The sequence below is a fragment of the Temnothorax longispinosus genome, chromosome 8 (assembly GCF_030848805.1).
Source record: "Temnothorax longispinosus isolate EJ_2023e chromosome 8, Tlon_JGU_v1, whole genome shotgun sequence".
NCBI classification, from domain to species: Eukaryota; Metazoa; Arthropoda; class Insecta; order Hymenoptera; family Formicidae; genus Temnothorax; species Temnothorax longispinosus.
Window position 1 is genome coordinate 11,276,451 of NC_092365.1, and position 22,352 is coordinate 11,298,802.

Here is a 22,352-nt window from a genome sequence, read left to right on the forward strand (position 1 = left end):
AAGTCTCATAAATCGGGAAATAAAACGTTCGTTGCAAACAAAACAATTGGCACGTTGCGCCATTATATTTTGGAAACACCGTGTGCGTGAGCAGAAGGAAGATCGAGTTAGAGGCACGGGAACGGGGCTTATTTCAAAGTTAACTCTTGTATGGCTATTTACAAAATATATTTACACAGAATATAATACACTTATTTACACGGAGATTAGGAATCCACGAAACGCGGTTCTGATTACTCGAAAATCGGCGCTTATTCCGCGAGCTACGGTTCTCGTCGCACGATCTGTTCCGCGAGCCACGGATCGAGCCGTCGTCGAGACTCCACGCAAGAAGCAATTCGCTTTTCGAAAAGAGATGCTCGTTACGTCTCCAAAAGCGTATCTGCCCGAGCCTCCGGCGCACTCGGAGGTACGAGCTCCCTATCCCCACGCATCACGCATCCCCGGTAATGAGCCGAACAATTAGTCGAGCCAATCGGTGGCCGACCCGTTGACTTGTCTTTCGGTTTGAACTTCTCAAATTTCGGAGTCGGCAACCGATCAGCTGTTCTCGCCGAGGTCAGGAGCTCCGTCTCCAATGTTTACGTCGCGCGATGAGACAAAGGGGATAGAGCGAGCACGCGAGGAAAAACAAGCGTTCGTTTCTCGGCTTCTCGAAGGTTCTTGGAATAACGGCGGTTGTTCCCGAAACAATGCTGGGCTTAAGCGATAATTCTCCTCGTGATTATTCACGGGGGATTACGGTTCGATCGCGAACATTCCGCCCGCCTCGTATGGTGCAACCTACGATGATATTTAATTGATTCTCTAATTCGCGCACGACGCGATAAGGAGATGACGATTTTCGCGATTACTCCTCGCTTCCCGGTGCGTCGCAGTCCGGGAGGAGGACGAGTTTGCTCACAGGCCGTGTGAGTATCGATGCCGCCGTTCGAACTTTGACGACGCGAACCTGTCCGTCGTCGCCCGGGAGTAGCTCCTCAATCCGAGCGAGGGGCCACTTGGTCGGGGGCGTCGTCTCGCTTCTTACGAGGCACAAGCGGCCTGCTCGCACCTCCAGGTCGGCCTTGAGCCATTTCGGGCGATGAGCAAGCGTCTGGAGGTACTCCTTAGACCATCGCGCCCAGAAATGGTCCCGCATCTGCTGGACTTGTTGCCAGCGGGACAAACGAGTCGTTCTCTCCTCCGTCAACGACGGCTCCGGTACGGCGCTGATGGCCGAGCCTATGAGGAAGTGGCCGGGAGTGAGCGGGCTGAGGTCCTCAGGGTCGTCTGTCAGGGCCTGCAGGGGACGTGAATTCAGGCACGCCTCTACCTGAGATAATAACGTGGCCATCTCCTCGTAGGTGAGAGTCGCCTCGCCGATCACTCGCCGCAAGTGATGCTTGGTCGACTTGACGGCCGCCTCCCAGATGCCGCCAAAGTTGGGCGCAGCGGGGGGATTGAAGCGCCACGCTATCCTCTCCTCAGCAACGCGCTCGGCGATGCGTCGGCCCCCCTGGCCGCCTGCGGAGAATAGATCGCGCAATTGTGCGTCGGCACCGACAAAATTTGTGCCGCGGTCGCTGTACAACGTCTGGCATAGACCTCGGCGGGAAACGAAGCGGCGCAGCGCAGCCAGGAAGGCGTCGGCGGTGTAGTCCGTAGCCACGTCGAGGTGTACCGCTCTAGAACACAGACATACAAATACAACGATAAATGCTTTAGAGGCCCGCTGGCCCCGTCCCTTGGAGGTCCTCAGCCACACCGGTCCGGCGTAGTCGACTCCGGTGTTCAGGAATGGCCGAGCGGGAGTTACCCTTGGACCAGGGAGGCTTCCCATGAGAGGCTGCGGAGAGGCCGCCCGCCATCGCACGCACGTCACGCAACGCCGAATACACCCTTTCACCAATGTACGACCGCGAGGGACCCAGTACTCCTGACGAAGGGCCCCGAGGGTCGTCTGCACTCCTCCGTGCAATGTCCGCCGATGGCACGCCTCCACGATAAGCCTCGTTAATCGTGACGGTCCCGGCAGGATCACAGGGTGCCTAGCGTCGTAGGCAAGCATGGCGTTCTTGAGTCTACCGCCGACGCGGAGCAGGCCTCGCTCGTCCAGGAAGGGGCTCAGCGAGGCGATGGAACTGCGCGCCAGCAGCGGAGCGTTCTTTCTGAGGGCCGTCGCTTCCCCCTTGAAATGAGTTGATTGAACCAAGCCGATCCAACCCACTATGGCGTCGTTGAGCTCCTCGCGTGTTAGTATGAGCCCAGCGGAGGCATCGGGCTGTTCCTCGTGGGCAGTCCGCCTCGCCCGCAGGCACCGCAGCCAACGACGGCACCAAGCCGTCGTCCGCGCCAAGCTCGTCAGGGATGAGTACCTCGTCAGCAGCTCGGGCTCCTCCGTAGCGGCCGCCACGGCATGTATGTGAGAGCGCCGTTCCGGGAGGTCGACTGGTACTTCGTCGTCCAAGGGAGCGGACCACGGACCGGTTTTAGTTCGGAGCCACGCCGGGCCCTGCCACCAGAGCGGGTGCTCCACGAGTTCCCTTGGTAAGAGGCCTCGGGACGCGCAGTCGGCGGGGTTTTCACGCCCGGGGACGTGATGCCAATAGGCGTCAGGGAGAGTGAGCTGAATCTCACTCACTCTGTTTGCCACGTATGTCTTCCAGGAAGCAGGGTGACCTCGAATCCAGCCCAACACTACGGTCGCATCAGTCCACAGATGGGTCGGATCCTCTTCTATCTTGAGGACCCGCCGAGCATGATTGGCGAGTCGGACGAGTAAGGCGGCAGCGTTTAGTTCCAGCCGTGCAAGACTGACCTGCTTTAAAGGAGCGACTTTGGTTTTCGCCGTCACGAGGCTCACGACTACTTCGCCGCTCGAGCTTTCAGTCCGCAGGTAGACCACCGCTGCGTACGCCTTTTCCGAGGCGTCGGCAAATCCGTGCAGTTCGCGCTTAACACCTTCTTGATCGCTCTCCAGCCATCGGGGCACTCGGATCGTTTCCAGTAGAGGCAGTCCGGCCTGGAATTCGAGCCATCGTCGGACGTCGGTGTCAGGGAGCTGCGTGTCCCAATCCAATCCCAGCAACCAGGTGGACTGAAACAAGATTTTAGCTAATACGGTAGTGGGGGCGAGCCACCCCAGCGGATCGAATAGCCGAGCGGCTAAAGATAAGACCGACCGCTTCGTAATAGCCTCCAGTTGGGTCAGTTGCGTCGAGTAGGCGAACTGGTCTTCGCGTGGATGCCAACGCAGCCCGAGGGTCAAGTGGCTCTCTCCCGGGAGCCACCACCGGGGCTCGCGTTGAAGGCGATCTTCAGGAGGGACCTCATCGAGTATCGACGCCTCGTTCGCCGACCACTTCTTGAGCGGGAAGCCGCCCGCCATGCAGATTCGGTCCAGCTGACGACGGATCTCTTTGGCCCTCGAGATCGTGTCCGCGCCAGACAATACGTCGTCCATGTAGGTCTCCAGTAGAAGGGCGATAGCTCCTAGCGGGAACTCGACTCCCTCGTCCTTGGCCAGCTGATGGAGCGTGCGAATCGCTAGGAACGCGGAACAAGCAAGCCCGTACGTGAGAGTGATTAGGAGAAATTCCAGCAACACATCGCTAGGACTCTCACGCCAGACTATGCGCTGCAGATCCCTGTCCTCCGGGTGGACTTCGATCTGCCGGTACATTTTCTCTATGTCCGCCGCGAAAACGTACCGGTGACGCCGCCAACGGAGTAAGATCTCTGCCAAAGCCGGCAGCAAGTTCGGCCCGGTCTGCAGATACTTATTTAGCGCCGCTCCCGTCGGCAGCGCGGAAGAACCGTTGAAGACGACTCGCAATTTCGTCGTCGCGCTGGTTTCCTTCATCACTCCATGGTGAGGCAGATAGCAGACGGCCAGTTTCGCCGGATCGGCCGGAGGATCGACCGGCGTCATATGTCCGAGCTCGACATATTGACGCATGAAATCTGTATACAGCGCATGGAAGGGAGCATCCCGCGCGAACTTCGCTTCCATGGCCTTCATCACGCGAACGGCCGCGCGGCGCGTACCACTGAGATTCGGCATCGGCTCGACGACGGGGAGTCGCACGACGTAGCGCCCGTCGGGCTTACGCGAATGTGTGCGCGCGAAATGTTCCTCACACTCCTGATCGGCTTTCGAGAGCGGTCCGGCAGCCGACGGAACCTCCTCCTGCTCCCAAAATCGTCTCACTAGTTGCGACAGTTCGTCCTCGACACGGCACTGGTAGGATTGCGCGAAGTGACTCGAAGCACCTTCACCGATAGCGCCGGACAGAATCCAGCCAAGAGTCGTGTTTTGCGCGACGGGCTCGCGGCTACCCCCCTTGCGAAGTCCCTCTTGTAATATTTCCGCGTAAACGTCGGCAACGAGGAGAATGTCCACCGAGTCGGACGCGCTGAACTCGGGGTCCGCCAGCTCCAGACCCCGAAGATGAGTCCACGCGTCAGCGCCGGCCTCGACACCGCCGGCGTATATTGTGAGCCGGGGGAGTACGAGCGCGGAGACCGACATCGCGGGGCCGTCGGTTCGCGGCGCGAGAGTCAACGATACGCGTCCTTTTGCGACGGCCGTTTTCTGTCCGCCGACGCCGAATATCGAAACCGACGTGCGAGAACGCGGTAACTTTAATCTTTGCGCAAGGCGCTCGGTCACAAGGGACGACTCCGATCCCTGGTCGACCAGCGCGCGAGCGTGATGCAAGGTTCCGAACCGATCGGCTACGCGAACGCGAGCGGTGGCGAGGAGCACCGCACTCGGCTTTACGGCAAGTCTTTGAGCCGCGTGAACCGTCTTCGCGACCTCGACCTCGCGACACGCATCGTGGACGGAAGTATGGTGTCGCGCGCCACACGCTGCACACCCCTTCTTCGACGCGCACTCACTGACCTTGTGAGAACCGAGGCAGTTCAGGCACAGGTTCTTGCTGTCGACGAGCTGCTTCCGTTCCTGGGCTGTTTTCCTCTTGTAGTCCTCGCAGAACATGAGGATATGGTCCTTTTGGCAGCAGTGGCAACGACCTCGCTTGGCGTCCGGATTTCCCTCCTGCTTCCGAGCGAGGTGGCTCCGTGCGGATTTGGCGGCTCCGCTCGCGGCCTTACCGGCGGCTCCGTCGACCTTAGCAGGCTGCATCGACTCGAGCGTATGCAGCTGCCGATCCAGGAATTGCTCGAGAGTCGCATACGTCGGAGGCTCGGTCGTGTCGCCGATTGACGTTTCCCACTCGCGTCGCGAACGCGGATCCAGAAGCTCGACCGCCAGATAAACGAATAGGTCCTCGCTACGGTTTATAGGCCGACCGATACTCGCCAACGAGCTGACCGTTGCTTTGACGCCGTGGAAAATCTTTCGAAGCTCGACTGCCGATTCACTCTTCATTTTCGTTAGCGCGAGGAAATTGGACAGATACGCGCGGGTGAGGAGTCGCTTGTTCTCATAATACGCATTCAATACGTCCCACGCACTGTTATAATTTTCGGCCGTCGTCGCGATATTCCGGACTAATAACTCAGCCTCACCTTTCAAGGAAGTTTTGAGGTAGTGCAGCTTCTCTACCGGCGTCGTGTTAGCGTCCCGGCCTATGAGAGAGTGGAAGAGGTCGCGGAACGACGGCCAGTCCTCGTATTTGCCCGAGAATTCCGGCAGCTGAATCCGCGGTAACGTGGTGCGATTAGTCGTTGTCGCCGTCTCCGAAGTCTCACTCTTAGCTGCAGCCTCCTCCCTCGCCTTGTGCGACAGGAGGACGTCCAGGAACATTCCCTTCTGCGTTAAGAAGGTCTCCTCCACCAAAGCCGGGAGGTCCTGTTTCTTATAGTCAGTGGCGGCGAGAACCTCTGGAGGCATTAATAGCAGTTTGCCGTGTTGTTCCTCGAACTTGTTCCAGTTCGATTCCAAGGCTTGGAGGCGAGCATCCACCAGTCCCATTGTCAATCTTGCGCCTCCCGCTTTCTTCAAGTTTTCATAGGCGCGCGCGATGCGTCCGTGCAGTTCGTTCTGCGAACGGATAAGTCCCTCCATCTCAAGGTTGCTCATCTTCGTCTTCCAGGCGGTCACTCGTAGCACGAGAAGCTCACCCTTGACCACTCACTCGCGGCGCGGATATCGGTCGCGAAATCCGGCTCGAAGGACCAATAAATGTGCGTGAGCAGAAGGAAGATCGAGTTAGAGGCACGGAAACGGGGCTTATTTCAAAGTTAACTCTGTATGGCTATTTACAAAATATATTTACACAGAATATAATACACTTATTTACACGGAGATTAGGAATCCACGAAACGCGGTTCTGATTACTCGAAAATCGGCGCTTATTCCGCGAGCTACGGTTCTCGTCGCACGATCTGTTCCGCGAGCCACGGATCGAGCCGTCGTCGAGACTCCACGCAAGAAGCAATTCGCTTTTCGAAAAGAGATGCTCGTTACGTCTCCAAAAGCGTATCTGCCCGAGCCTCCGGCGCACTCGGAGGTACGAGCTCCCTATCCCCACGCATCACGCATCCCCGGTAATGAGCCGAACAATTAGTCGAGCCAATCGGTGGCCGACCCGTTGACTTGTCTTTCGGTTTGAACTTCTCAAATTTCGGAGTCGGCAACCGATCAGCTGTTCTCGCCGAGGTCAGGAGCTCCGTCTCCAATGTTTACGTCGCGCGATGAGACAAAGGGGATAGAGCGAGCACGCGAGGAAAAACAAGCGTTCGTTTCTCGGCTTCTCGAAGGTTCTTGGAATAACGGCGGTTGTTCCCGAAACAATGCTGGGCTTAAGCGATAATTCTCCTCGCGATTATTCACGGGGGATTACGGTTCGATCGCGAACAACCGAATTGACAAAACAAAACTTATATTTTCTGACAAATACGTCGTAATTATTATCCTTACAAACGGATTATATATATATTTTAATGGCTCTGAAAAGGCCAGATTGAAACTAGTTAGTTTATTGAGGCGTGAAAAAGAACTGATTAAATCGGAGATCCCGATATAAATGTATTGCTAAGCTCTGTACTTATCGCTGTACTTATCGTTGTACTTATCGCCTTGGTATGAAAACTTAAAGAAGTTGATTTCGAGGACACAACAAGAATGCCATAGAAAAACTACTTTTTTTTAACAACGGTCATCTAAAGTTTAGATGAGAATTCAAATTCAGAGATCCTATTCTTGAATTCATGCGATAATTATCGCATGTGAAAAGTATCGCACGGTCCGTATCGCATGCGACTTCAGAGTCGTATTATCAGCTGTCATGCGATATGAGGTCTGCGATCGTATGCGATGAAGGCTGTGTTCTTAAATACACTGAGTACTAGAAATCTATATTTTATGTCATAGATTTTCAATACTGGCAGTGAATTTTGGAACGCAGCAAACAACGCCGCTCAACTGTTTACAAAAATTCTGTAATTTATCTTACTTGAAATTGGTGAAATGCAAATTGTTACAGTTAAAAAAAAATGAACGCGTGGTCGCCACGCGCGTTAGAAGTGAAACTTCTGAAGGCAAAGCTTTGCCATAACTTTTCTGAAATTAATACAAAAACAATGCAACGGAATTACCCTGGCGGAAAAAATGTCTATGAATAACTACAAAATTTAACTTGAAATAGAAATTTGTACATTTTTGTTGAAATATTTAATTTTTTGTAGAAATGGTTATTTTTTTGTAGAAATATCTACGAAATAGTACCACAAATTACAATGTTCTCAAATCAAGAAATTATTGCAAGTAGTATTTTATGAAAAACTACAATTTATAAAAAATAATACAAAGATCTACAAATTTTAAAAATTTAAGAAGAAACAAAATCTTAAAAAATTAAAACATTTACTTACTTGTAGAATACTACAAAAATTTACAAAAGTGTTCCAATTCTAGCATTTTCATGTAGGATTTTGTAGTACTTCTTAAATTCATGTAAAATTTAATAGATTCTGGCAATTATATTTTATAGTTTTTTAAATTTTGTAGAAATATTTCCGCCAGGGTAATCACTCCAAGCCGCCCGCAACTCGAAAATATAGTGTTACACGCAGTTCTGGCTTTTGAGTCGCAAAATCGAATTTACTTACCGATCCAAAAGGAGTTTCACTTTGTACGCCTGTTGGTCGAATTTTCGTGACACTATTTTGTGACGTTTTTTCGTGTCGCATAATCGAACTTACTATTATACCGTACCAAAGAAGTTTTATTTCGTACGCCTATTGGTCGAATTTTCGTTACACTTTTCGTGTCGCATAATCGAACTTACTACCGTGCCAGAAGAAGAACCGTCTCGCCAACGCCGTACGCCTATTGGTCAAATTTTCGTTACACTTTTCGTGTCGCACAATCGAACTTACTACCGTACCAAAGAAGTTTCATTTCGTACGCCTATTGGTCGAATTTTCGTTACACTTTTCGTGTCGCATAATCGAACTTACTACCGTGCCAGAAGAAGAACCGTCTCGCCAACGCCGTACGCCTATTGGTCAAATTTTTGTTACACTTTTCGTGTCGCACAATCGAACTTACTACCGTACCAAAGAAGTTTCATTTCGTACGCCTATTGGTCGAATTTTCGTTACACTTTTTGTGTCGCATAATCGAACTTACTACCGTGCCAGAAGAAGAACCGTCTCGCCAACGCCGTACGCCTATTGGTCAAATTTTTGTTACACTTTTCGTGTCGCACAATCGAACTTACTACCGTACCAAAGAAGTTTCACTTCCGTTACACTTTTTCGTGTCGCGAATCGAACTTACTACCGTGCCTAAAGAAGTTTCACTTCAAAAATTAACGCGTGGTCGCCACGCGCGTTAGAAGTGAAACTTTTGAAGGCAAGGCTTTGTCATAACTTTTCTGAAATTAATACAAAAACAATACAACGGAATTAGTCACTCCAAGCCGCCCGCAACTCGAAAATATAGTGTTACACGCAGTTCTCACTATATCCGTCTCGCCAGTGCCGTACGGCTGATCGAATGTTTGTGACGCGTTTTCGAGTCGCAAAATCGAATTTACTTACCGATCCAAAAGAAGTTTTACTTTGTACGCCTGTTGGTCGAATTTTCGTGACACTATTTCGTGACGTTTTTTCGTGTCGCACAATCAAACATACTACCGTGCCAAAGAAGTTTCATTTTGTACGTCTATTGGTCGAATTTTTGTTACACTTTTCGTGTCGCAAAATTCGTGTCGCATAATCAAACTTACTACCGTGCCAGGCCAGAAGAAGGACCGTTTCGCCAATGCCGTACGCCTATTGGTCAAATTTTCGTTACACTGTTCGTGTCGCTTTTCCGTGTCGCATAATCAAACTTACTACCGTGCCAGGCCAAAAGAAGGACCGTCTCGCCAACGCCGTACGCCTATTGGTCAAATTTTTGTTACACTTTTCGTGTCGCGAAATTCGTGTCGCATAATCAAACTTACTACCGTGCCAGGCCAGAAAAAGGACCGTCTCACAAACGCCGTATTGGTCAAATTTTCGTTACACTTTTTGTGTCGCTTTTCCGTGTCGCATAATCGAACTTACTACCGTGCCAGAAGAAGAACCGTCTCGCGAACGCCGTACGCCTATTGTATCATCGTAGTTACTATAAAATCTCCTGTTTATGCGGAGGAATTATCGTATCGTTCGTAAGTTCCTACAGAATTAAGTAACGCTCGCGTAAACGTAGTATAGGTTAGATTACCGGTTTCTTATTTTACATAAAACGCGAGATTCACTTATGTATGCAAGTTTAACGCCTATTGAGTTAATATGAAATAATTTTTCTAAATGTAAAAATAACACAATGTTATATATGCGGTTTGGCGTGAATATATATATCGCGACAATAGCCGAGGTGATCGAAGAAGTTGTGTATAATGTCCCGATTCAACGGCCACTGCCAAGGGAACGGGCTTGGAAAAATTAGCGGGGAAAGAAGACCCTGTTGAGCTTGATTCTAGTCTGGCACTGTAAGGAGACATGAGAGGTGTAGCATAAGTGGGAGATGGCAACATCGCCGGTGAAATACCACTACTTTTATCGTTTCCTTACTTACTCGGTTAGGCGAAGCGCGTGCCCCGAGGGCTTCGTGCACCGGCGGTCACGGTGTTCTAGAGCCAAGCGTGTCAGAGTGGTTGAGAGTGTTAATAATAACATTAATATCTCTCACACTGTCAAGCCAAATTGGCTTTTCGTTCAGCTTCCGACTCATTCATCATTTCTCCTTTTGCAAAATTTGGAAAACAGCATGAGGTTGGTATAACAATGAATTGCTGCCAGTTCCAGATGTATTGAACAGTAAGTGATATAATCTTAACACGTTGAATAAAAAAGAAATCAGGATATTCTGATTATACAATACATTTTTACTTTGTAGAGGATGATTACGTGGCTGTATATTGGAGCGACAAATGGATTAGAGGATGCATTGAACGTCCAGATCCATCGGGAGAGAGAAGCGTAGTACGATTACTCGATCACGGTGGTTACTGGCAGTTTAGTAATTCGTAATGTAGGCCATTGATATATAATTATTTGAGCCTGCCCTTCCAAGCCATCGAAATCTTTTTAACAAATATTCAGCCAAAGAACGGTAACTATATATTGACGTTATATGTACTATTATTCCAGATTATACATCTCTACTCAAAATTATTTATCTTTGGATATGTAATTATACTTTGATGTTACTCCTTTACAGGTAAATAGTCGACAGAAGCTTACAATGTGGTACAAAATTGTTCCTCAAAGGGAGTTGCTGCTCAAGCTCAGATTGAAGGTCGCATTCAAACTAATATTTATGCAAATATTTATTTTATGATACAAAATTATGGGGTAAGTAGTTATTATCCAATCTTCGAGAATCTTTTTGCAGAAGCGCAAATTAATTGAAATTAATTGAATTTTTTTTAAGCTAATTTCTCTTACTGAAGAACTGGTAACGAATGGACATGCTGAACAAGTAGCATGGGACCAGATGAAGCTAGAAACACTTGAATCCATCTGTACATAAGAGTTGTCAAGAAACTCTACCATTTTCACGCATAATTCGCGATTCTTTGTCAGTATGGACTAGAGTTTAATACAATCGCTATTGATGATCCTTTTTAATTGCGTCAAAATTGATTATTTTGCTTTTTAACTTCGTTTTTTACTCATGTTGTAAAATAGTTTTTTTGATTGTGTAGAATATTTATATTTAGAAAGAAAGAAATTTATAAAGATTGCTATATTGATCGTAGAGTAGAGAAAACAATAACTTAACATTTTACAAAGTAGTGTCACATTTAAACTAGAACATTTGTATCAAATAACTCAGACGAATTAGGAAATTTGTTTCTACATGACTAATATCTATTTCTGATTGGAGACGATTCGAGAACTCATTGAAATAATTTAATTTCTTTTCACATTTAAATTTAGGTCACCGTAGATTAAACTTGTTATTTTAGAAGTTATTGTTAAATGGTGCATTTTATTTAACATCTCGTGTTACCTTTTCAAATTATTTAAAGGTTGCTAATTCATTTAAAGATTTGTTTTTTGAACATTTTTTTTAGTAACTTGTATTCCGCACTTCACTGTCGTGGCATAAAATTATTTTATGTTTTAAAAGATGGAGACTAAGCTTTTGAATTAATCCAGATGTACGCATATATACTGTATATACATATGATTAATAAGTAATTTATCTGAGACTATTTATTTATTATTGAAAAAATTAATAATTATTTTTCACTAATTATTAATTTTCAAATAAATAGTTATTTATTTTTTATAAACTATCTATTAGTTATTTTAATAATAAAGAATTTATTTCTACTAATTACCAGTTTACAAAAGAAATTAATTCATATTTACCTAAATACTAACTTTCACAAACTAGATATTTTTCTCAGACAAATTACCAATTCTTTAAGTAATCTACACTTCTCACAAAAATTAAAGTAATACTAAATTTATCTTTAAAAATGGGCGAAATTCAACCAGCTCTAACTTTGTTAAAAATGAACAAAATTTAAATTTAAAAAAAGGATTTTAAAGCTCGAAATTTCTACTTTCAAAAAGTTACTATTATTTTTTAGTTTCTGTGAGTTTGGTAATTTTTACATATAGAAAACTACGAGCTGGACAAAATAGAAATTTTTTCTTTCACTTTGTGGGCCTGTCATGTTTCCAAAAAAAAACCGCAAAAATTTTCGACTTTTTAACGTGAAAACTTGAAGTTTTTCTTGCAAAATTTTTTTTTTAAATGTTTCTACAATTTTTTGTTACATCGCGGATTGAAAAAGAAATAAGCTTTTTGACTTTGATTGCTCATAACTCCCTTAGAAATCATCGTATTGCAATTCAAAAAACAGATTCTTAAAGCTGAAACTTTGCTCTATTAAACCGTATAATTGCCAAATTCTTTTAAATAACGTAGATATGATACAAATTGATGAAAATAATGTAAAAATTAGCGATTTTTATCTTTTTCATTTTGACCCAGAGAACAATTGTACAGAACAACAACGCAGACACGTAGAAACATTTTTAAAAGAAGATTTTGGAAGGAAAACTTCAAGCTTTCACATTAAGGGTCAATTTCACCAACCACAGTTAACTTAACCGACGGTTAAAGTTAGCAGGATTGACAAATAGAAAGCAGGGTGGATTCATTTCTATTGGTCAATTCTGCTAACTTTAACCATCGGTTAAGCTAACTGTGGTTGGTGAAATTGGCCCTAAGAAGTTGAAAATTTTCGCAGATTTTTTTTTGCACGTGACAGGCCTACAAAGTGAGAGAAAAATTTTCTATTTTGTCCAGCTCGTAGTTTTCTATATGCAAAAGTTACCAAACTTACAGAAACTAAAAAATAATAGTAACTTTTCGAAAGTAGAGATTTTAAGCTTGAAATTTAAATTTTATTCATTTTTAACAAAGTTACAGCTGCTTGAATTTTGACTATTTTTAAAGATAAATTTAGTGTTTCTTCAATTTTTGTAAGAAATGTATAATTTACTTTAACTTAAATATTATTAATTTTTATGTATTTGTTGTTATTGCTAATTTTGTGAATAATTAAAAAATAAAAAAAAAATGTTTTGTAGATCCTTGCTTAACACTACAAAATAGGTAATATCAGTACAAAATTACCTTTTTCAAAAAAGGTAAAAAAAAGTGCCGAGTACACGCAATGTATTTTGTAAATTCAAAAATCTAACCTAAGTGGTAGCTTTATATCTTTTTCACAAAATTATATTATCTAACTTAACTCAAGTAACATGTATTTCAAAAAAAAGATGTAAAATCTTTAATTTCTTCTTCATAAAATTATATTACCTAACTTAACTCAAGTGACATGTATCTAACCTAAGTGTGTGGTAGCTTTATATCTTTTTCACAAAATTATATTACCGAACTTAACTCAAGTGACATGTATTTAAAAAAAAAATGTGAAATTTTTATTTTCTTCTTCACAAAATTATATTACCTAACTTAACTCAAGTGACATATATTTCAAAAAAGATGTAAAATCTTTAAATTAAATTGCGCCAATTGTAAAGAGAGTATTGAAAGATAATTGTTATGCAACTACTTTAAAGAAATAAAACCCAAGTGGTATCTTCGTATTCCTATTCAAGGGTCTTCCTATTCTAAACCCAATGATAATAGCTTCTTAATTCTTTTTAACAAATTTTTAATATTACAAAGAATCATTTTAATTACAAAGAATTAAAGAAGTAACAGTAAAATAAAAATATTTAATTAAAACAAAATAAATAAATTTTTCTTGTAAAAAAACTTGGCGCTGCTAGACTTTGAAATTTAAACATTAAAATTTAAACATTAGTACTAAGATTTTTGATTGAATAAAAAACAATAAACATAATTTAGGGAAGAATGCGACAGGAGTAAAAAAACAGCGCCAAGTTTTTTTACAAGAAAAATTTATTTATTAAAGTTACTGTTACTTTTTTAATTCTTTGTAATTAAAATGATTCTTTGTAATATTAAAAATTTGTTAAAGAGAATTAAGAAGCTATTATCACTTGGGTTTAGAATAGGAAGACCCTTGAATAGGAATACGAAGATACCACTTGGGTTTTATTTCTTTAAAGTAGTTGCATAACAATTATCTTTCAAAGCAATATACATATTCTCTTTACAATTGGCGCAATTTACTTTAAAAATTTCACATTTTTTTTTAAATACATGTCACTTAAGTTAAGTTAGGTAATATAATTTTGTGAAAAAGATATAAAGCTACTACACACTTAGGTTAGATACATGTCACTTGAGTTAAGTTAGGTAATATAATTTTTGAAGAAGAAATTAAAGATTTCACTTTTTTTTTAAATACATGTCACTTGAGTTAAGTTAGATAATATAATTTTGTGAAAAAGATATAAAGCTACCACTTAGGTTAGATTTTTGAATTTTAGATATGTAGGGTAGACCGGGGCACGTTGTCACACGGGGCACGTTGTCACATCGACTTTATTTAAAAAACTAATAACCACAGGGCAGCACCCGTCATTCCCAAAACGTGTTAGTGTATGCCCATCTTTGGTGTGTTTACAGTGTTGAAATTGCTCCAGCCGTGTTGACGTAAAATCAACTTGAAAATTTTTTGCGACCGTAAGTAAAATTTTATTGTCTAATATTCAACGTACTGGACATGAAGCTTATGTTCTTTCAGAACAGACCTTTATATTATCTTAAAGTATGTACTTTTACCTACCGCGTGCAATACCTAACCTTATGAATATCTCAAACGTGTCGGCCATGAGGCTGTTTGAAGTAAAAAAATGCCCTCGGGGCACGTTGTCACGAATTTAATGGGAATCTATTACGAATCTTCAGATGACGCGATAACGAGTAAAAATATTTTATGTTTAATCACCGACATGATTATAAAAGAAAAAATGTGTATATTGATCAAGTTGCGCATTCGAGTGGAATTCTTGTATTTAGATTAAGACGAAAACTTAGTGCTTTTTGTACTTTTTGAAATAAAATAAATGTTTCTGTGAAGGATTTTACTTTTTTACATTGCAGCGCACTATAATATATTGATATTTACGTTGAATACAGTTTGGATAACATTTTGCATGCAATTACATTTGATGTGACAACGTGCCCCGGTCACGGGGACCTGTCGTTATTTATTGTTATGTAACAACTGTAGAGTAACAATCACACAAAATTCGATACTGTCCAATTGAAGCTGAGGGTTCACTCGAAGTTTTGGCATATCAAAGTACTCTTAAATATTGAATGTAAAAAATACAAAAAATATTGAACCAAATGTGTGAAAACGTGTCCCGGTCTACTCTACATAGATATACTTCCCATGTAAATATCATATGTATTTCCGCTCCTGTACAGTAAAAATGAATGAAATTTTTATGGTACACTTCTATGACATCGAGAATTGCAATTACGGTTTTTTAAGTTTTTCTGTTAATATATTTTTTTCTATTTTTTAATAATTTATTTAAACAATATCAAGTACAAAAATGGGACAAAATTGCGATTTTTACACTTTTTCTGTCCCAATAATAACATGTTGTTTATGAATAACTTCTAAGACTAGCTTTACACTGTTTAATCAAGAAAACAAAATTATATTACATATAGCTATACGTAAAACATCCTTAAAGTGTCAGTCGTCGGTTAACATCATATGATACATAGTTCAACAAATGTATTTATTAATTATAAACAATTCGAAGAGACTACAAAACTTTTTAATTTCACTACAAAACTCTACAAACAAAATACAATTAACTACAAAAGAGCTTTTTTATTTTATAATATGTTGATGTATTATATGATGTTAGTAGCCGACGACTGACACTTTAAATATTTAATTAAAAATTAATTATGGAGTAACAAACAAAAATAAATAAACTACAATAATCTACAAACGAAATACAATCAATTTCACTCCTAATTTTTTTTTAAGTGTCAGTCGTCGGCTAACATCATACGAATTCATATCCATTGTCACCATAAATTGAATTCACTTACATCGGATAACCTCACTTTTGTCGAGAACAGCGCTTTTACTATGTTTATCGTATGCGATTTGCATATCGCATAGGTTGTACCCACTCGACATCAACCGTTCGATATTTTCTCGCATACTGTGTATCTCACTCAATCAAGAATACCATTTCTACTATCGTATGCAATATCCCATGCGATAGATGTCTAGGGTCCTCGTTTCAAGAATAAGGTCTCAGGCCAGTTACACCAGATTTAAGGTGGAGGACGCGCACGTACACGCGTATGCGTAACGCATACGCATACACACACGCACATGCACACGCACACACATAATATGTTGTATGTATGTCTATGAATAATCTTATGTAGAAAAAAAAACACAATTTCTGTAAAATACACAATTCTGAGCAATTTAGGGTTTCGTAACTGTAAAAGTTGAGTTTTTCTGAAGTCATGAATGCATTGAGACTTTTGATCAGCATCATAAAAGCAAATACATATAAAAAATTTAGTCAATTTGATAGAAGCCGGTTTCTTCATAAGAAGTGTGCGAAGTTTTTTCGATTATATTATTTAAAAATCAAATTATTTTTTAATGCCCTTTTGTTTTCAAAATAATTAAATAATAATTATTTTATAATGAAAAATAAAAAAACTTAAGAAAAAAGACGGAAGTAACAGGAATCGAATAGTTCTCCGCGCTACTATACGTTATTTTGGAATTGAGTCCTATTGCACGGATTTATAAACGACGCTTTTTTGTTAATAACTTTTGAATGATTTGTCAGTTTCAGCTAATTATTTTATTTATATTAAGGGGTTGTCTACCCTAAACTATTAAAGTGTCGGGCATATCTGCGCTTTTCAACGCGTATATTCTCCGTCAGCTCCACGCCGAGAAAGCATTAGAAGGCTAGCAACGGGCAGTCTTGGTCGCATTGGCTGAGTCAGAGCGAGAAGAAGGGAAGTATATTCTCTCTCTCGCTCACTCTTGCTCGACACGCCGAACTCAGTCGAGCGCGCGTCTTTACATGACGTCACAAAGCGTCTTTGTGTGCGTAAGTGGAGGGAGAAAAACGCTGTCAATCCAAATCATGCCGCGTCCTCAATCTGCAAGGTGGGCGGGAATGGAGCATACAATCTCCGAAGTGAACTTAGATTCACGCATGACTTTGGAGATTGCATGCCCAATCCGCCTAGTACCGGCAATCATTCCACGCTCAAAATTACTTAACTCATGACGTGCGGCCATTGTGTATTAAATACACTGTCATGGAGGCTTGTTAGAATATCAACTACTCGCAGTCGCGTCTATTGGGAGAGTTGATAGCAATTATTACCAAAAACCTATGTATTTCTCAATTAGCAGCTACCACATGATTTATGTCACCTCAGTGTATGTGTATCATAGTATGGCAATGTGTGTATGCGTATGTAGTGTCCAAAATCTGCTAACCCGAGAAAAAATGATTAGATATAATCATATATAATTATATCTGGTATATAGTGTTGCGCCCGTGCTGAGACACCCGTTGCGCGCTGAACTAGTTCACTCACGAGAAGCCTGAACTTCGCTCCGCGGAAGCTTCAAGTCGAAGCGCGTCCCTTGACAACGGGATACTTATAACTGATTGATTTATCTCCGCCTGTCAGATTTATTTGAGGACTCGAACCGTTTGGACCTGTTCTCCAGACCTTTTTATGTATAATCGTTCTGAACCTGAATAAATCCGAGATCCTTTTTTTTTAAAGAGTGCTTCTTTCTTTCGCGAATCCGGGAGTGCGCGGCGCGAACGCGAGTGCTTAAGAAATAGCGGAGCGCAGCGCAACAATATATTGTTGCGCCCGTGCCGAGACATCTGTTACTTGTGGGCTGAATTTGGCTCCGCTCCGCAGAAGCTTCAAGCCGAAGCGCCAAAGCGAATCAATAATTCCATATGTGTCCCTTCACAACGGGACATATGTGGAATTATTAATTTATTATCGCCTGTCAGATTTATCTGGAGATTCGGACCGTTCGGACCTGTTCTCCAAACCCTTTTCTGTACTATTGTTCTGAGCCTGAATAAACCTGAGTTCCTCCTTTTTCTATAACGAGTGTGGTTATTTCCGCTATCCCGGGAGTACGCGGACACGTTTGCGAGTGCGCGCGACTCTTAAGTGCTCTTCACACTACGTATCGCGTACGCGGATCGGATTGAGATTGCGGATCGCGGATCGTAATCTAGCCAATCATGGACAAGCAGCTCATTTGTGATTGGCTGATATCCGATCCGCGATCCGTAATCCCAATTCGATCCGCGTCCGCGATACGTAGTGTGACACGGGCATTAGAGCGGACGGAGCGTAAGTGTTGAGGAACCGCAGGTCGGGAAATGCAGTGTGAACAGATCTTCTTTACGGACGATAATCTTTATTATAACACGCTCGACAATGGTTGTGTGTGCTCTGCGTCGCGTACAATGTGTATCTGGCGATCGAGACGATCGAGAGTATCGAGAGTATCGAGAGCGCGCCGCTTGGTAACCGGAAGAGGCACGCCGCCTGGTGTCGAAAAGCACGCCGGCTGGTGTCGGCTAGTAACTTAATGTGTATGCGCCACACGTGGAAGTGCAGCATCGGAACGCTAGTTACAATCTACCGCGCGCGCAACATAAACTTAGTATTAGAGATAGAAAACGCGAAAAACAAAAATAATCTGTATTCATCTGTGACGTGACAAATGTCACGTCCCTCACCCCAGATGGGAGCTCGGCCGAGGGAGGCGTCAGGGATGGCGCCTCCACCCGGGACGGGCGGAGAGCGAACATTTAGGTTAGGATTAAGATCTGTTGCGAGCGTTACAGGTCGAGGGAGCGCGGAGCAGATAGCCAGGGTCACGGAGTTGTAACGGCGTATGCCGCACCGAGGGACTTACGGCTGGACAGCAGGGAGCTTCCAAGGACGGACGGTCGACGGACGGGTCACGCTGGAGCCCACAGCCGGAACAGCCGCTGGCCTGCCAAGGCACCCACATAGCCCGCACAACAGCACTGCAGCCCGGAAACGGAGGACTCGAGAGGGGGGACGCCCCGACGAAGGTCCCCGTCGAGGAACGGGGTCACCACCGGGAAACCGCCACCGGTCGACGAGCCATGGCCCGGCCAGCCTGGCCGTCGAACAACCGGATGATGAGTCGCGGCCTGGACAGCCGGTCTCACCCAGGCGGGCTTTTAAACTACCGCCGGCGGACGACAGCGGATGCGAGGGGCGCCCTCGCCAGGCGCGGCGATCGCCTAGAAGGATCGCTGGCAGGCCAGGGCGCAGCAGCCTGGTCGGCTAGGGAAACCGGCGCGCGCGGGCCCAGCGTGATCCAGCCGGGCCGAAAGAACGCCACTGTCGTGCGAGCCGCCATCCAGCCCTGCGAGCCGAGCGACGAGCTGCTGGAACGAGGAGTTATTGTAAGGCCACTGCTCAGCCTCCCCAAAGTAAGATCGCGGTAATACTAAGGCCCTCCCGGGAGTCGCGTTGTGCCAACGAGAATATATGAAATCAGCCGTAACTTGAATCGTACCGAGTGCCATACCGCGGGAGGGCCCGGGCAAAAAAGTAATCGCGAGTGCCCGTCTCGGGGATGCGAACGTACGGCCGCCGACAGTCAGCGTGCTTGTGGTTTCGTTTCGTGTGATTTTGTTTCGTGTAATTTTGTTGCGTGTAATTTTGTTGCGGGTAATTTCGTTGCGTGTAATTTCGTTGCGGGTAATTTCGTCGCGTGTAATTTCGTAATCGTCGTTGGCTTAACCGTACCGTAGTTTTAGGAGGTGGCTCTCGCGCGTGTGAGAGCCTCGTAGTTATCGTTGCCGGTTAAGTTCGTGCCATTTGTAATTGGATATCCGTGCGTCTCATCGGGATTAATGGCCCACGGTTGTGTCGCGTTTACGAGTGAGGCCATTCGTGCGTCTCGGGGGGAGTGAAGATCCCCAGCGTTGTCGCGGTAGATCGTAAGGAAATTGCGCTAATTGTTAGAAGTAGACGTTTCGAGTATTTCGCGTTTGACCGTCCGGGTAGAATTCGCTGCAATTTATGTCGGGGAATAGTCTTGTACGAATCCGACCGGGATTGCCGTGCAGCTCAGCGACGGAATGAGTATCGCGCTCGTGGGGTGACACGTGGCGCGTACTCGAATTCTGCTTGTTCGCCGTGGAACACGCTTACCTTCCACTTGTCATCTGCATTAGAATAAAATATAATTTTATGTTCCTTGTTACTCGAGTGTGTTGATTGCGCTACGCTCCCTCTCCTATTCCAACCGCGATTAATCAAAGAAGCCCACGCCTGAGAATACTGCGATCTCGTGTATCGTGATGCGAGGAATCGCACCTGGCGCCCAACATTTACATCATAAAAATACTCAGTCGAGCTACTATTTGGGTTTCGGAGAGGAATATCGCGAGTCATTAAGGGATCTTAGTGAAGAAAGCGACGGCGCGCTCCTCCACGGCCGGCGAGACCGTGAGGACATCGTCGTTGTCGTCACACATCTTAGGAAAAATGCATTATCCCAACAGTAACACTTTTTGGGGGCTTGTCCGGGATCGCGCGCGCGCGCGCGCGCGCGCGCGCGTGTGTGTGTGTGTGTGTGTGTGTGTGTGTGTGTGTGTGTGTGTGTGTGTGTGTGTGTGTGTGTGTGTGTGTGTGTGTGTGCGTGTGCGTGTGTGTGTGCGTGTGTGTGTGTGTGTGTGTGTGTGTGTGTGTGTGTGTGTGTGTGTATGCCATGGCGACATTAGTTGTGACGAGGAAGAGACGCCTGGTGGAGTCTTCGGAACCTGCGACGGAGTCGGCAGCTTCAGAGACGGCAGCTCTTCAAGCCGTGCTACAGGAGATGCGGCAGATGCGCCAGGAGCAGGCGCAACGGGATGAGGAACTCGCCGCAATGCTTCGCCGGCACAATGAGAAGCATCAACTCCTACGGAAAGACCGGTTGCAATTTCCTCAGGAAACACAGCTAAGTCTTTCCAATATAAGAGCGAATCGCGTTCCGGAAGTAGGGGCCGTTAATGCGAGGACGACGCGCGCAGTGAAATCGGATATAAGCTAAAACCTGATGTGTTTGACGGTGCGGTTCCGTTACGGGAGTTTTTCTCCCAATTTAATTTAATTTCGCGCGCGAATCAATGGGACGATGCAATCAAAACCGTAGCTTTGGCGTCGAGCTTAAGGTATTCCTTTCACGGAGGAGCGTATTTTGTAGGCGCTTAAGCAGGGCCTCAGCAAACTCTTGTATATTGCATTAAACTTATATAAAATCAAGTTATAATTTATTATTATGTTTAATTATAAGAAAAAAGTGAAAATATTATGTGTATTTAGAAATTTTTAATTTTTCGGGCTGCGCTTTTCAGGGTGCCAATTGTAAAATGTGAAATTGATAACAAAAGTATCAATGTAAGTGTCAATTTCATCAATCAAAAAATATTGTGACATTTTCTTTTTACCAAAGAAAGATTTTATAATAATAATGAGTGATAAGAAACATAAAGTGAGGAGTAATGTGGGCAAAAATAAGGGACAATTTGTGAAAATAAAAGTTGATAATAAACCGTACGTTATGAACTGAAGTGTGACATGAGCGCACAGCTTGCAGCGCCAGCGTTGCCAAATAATTCCTTGAAAGTCGCCATAAAAAATATTCATCTATAAACCACATTTCAAGTCAACTTTTAACATAAATATTTTGTTTAAATATTCGGTGACTCTGTATTTTAATCGGCACTATTGAAAGTATAGAGTTTAGCGAATATGTAGCGCAGTTAATATTTAATATCTTAAATCTTAAGATAAACAAATTATTACATTGAAATGTAGAATATAGACTTTTTCGATAACGTCACATATAAAATATCGAATTTTCAAAGTCATAATTCTTCTTTATATGTTCGGTAATGTGGTTCAATTTTTTTCTGGCGTAAAGATATGCATTTTAACTTTCTCGTACCAAAAAATCAGTTAATTCTTAAGACTTTGGTGTCATGAAAGGAATACCTTAAGAGGGAAAGCGCGTTCCGTTTTAGAATCGGTAGAAGATTTAGAAAATTTGAGATACGAGAAACTAAAGTCGAAATTAGAATTACGTTTCGGTGAGGGGCAGCTTTCGCAAAATTATTACAGGCAGTTTACGAATAGAAGGCAAAGATTGGAAGAAAATTTCGCTACTTTCGGTTCCGAATTAAAAAAGCTCTCTTGATTAGCCTACCCCGAGTGTCCCTACGCGGTTCAAGACAAGATCGCGTGCGCTCAATTTGTTTCTTCCCTTGCGGACGGATTTATTAGAAAAACTCTTTAGCTGGAAGGGATTACCTCGCTGAAGTTGGCCATAGAGAGGACGAAGGTCGTAAAAATTATACAAGGA

At 44.0% G+C, this 22,352-nt stretch overlaps 1 protein-coding gene and 1 pseudogene across 1 annotated transcript; one reads left to right on the forward strand and one right to left on the reverse strand.

The window, feature by feature from the left end:
- Positions 1 to 850: 850 nt before the first annotated feature.
- Positions 851 to 6,031, reverse strand: LOC139818278 (uncharacterized). Its single transcript, XM_071786901.1, has one exon. The coding sequence runs from the start codon at positions 6,029 to 6,031 to the stop codon at positions 851 to 853; it is 5,181 nt and encodes a 1,726-aa protein (XP_071643002.1).
- A 1,214-nt stretch (positions 6,032 to 7,245) lies between these two features.
- On the forward strand, positions 7,246 to 11,012 carry LOC139818279 (KH domain-containing protein akap-1-like; annotated as a pseudogene).
- Positions 11,013 to 22,352: the final 11,340 nt, after the last annotated feature.

Excerpts from the sequence above, each read along its gene's own strand:
- LOC139818278 (XM_071786901.1), bottom strand. The coding sequence starts at position 6,031 with ATGAGCAACCTTGAGATGGAGGGACTTATCCGTTCGCAGAACGAACTG.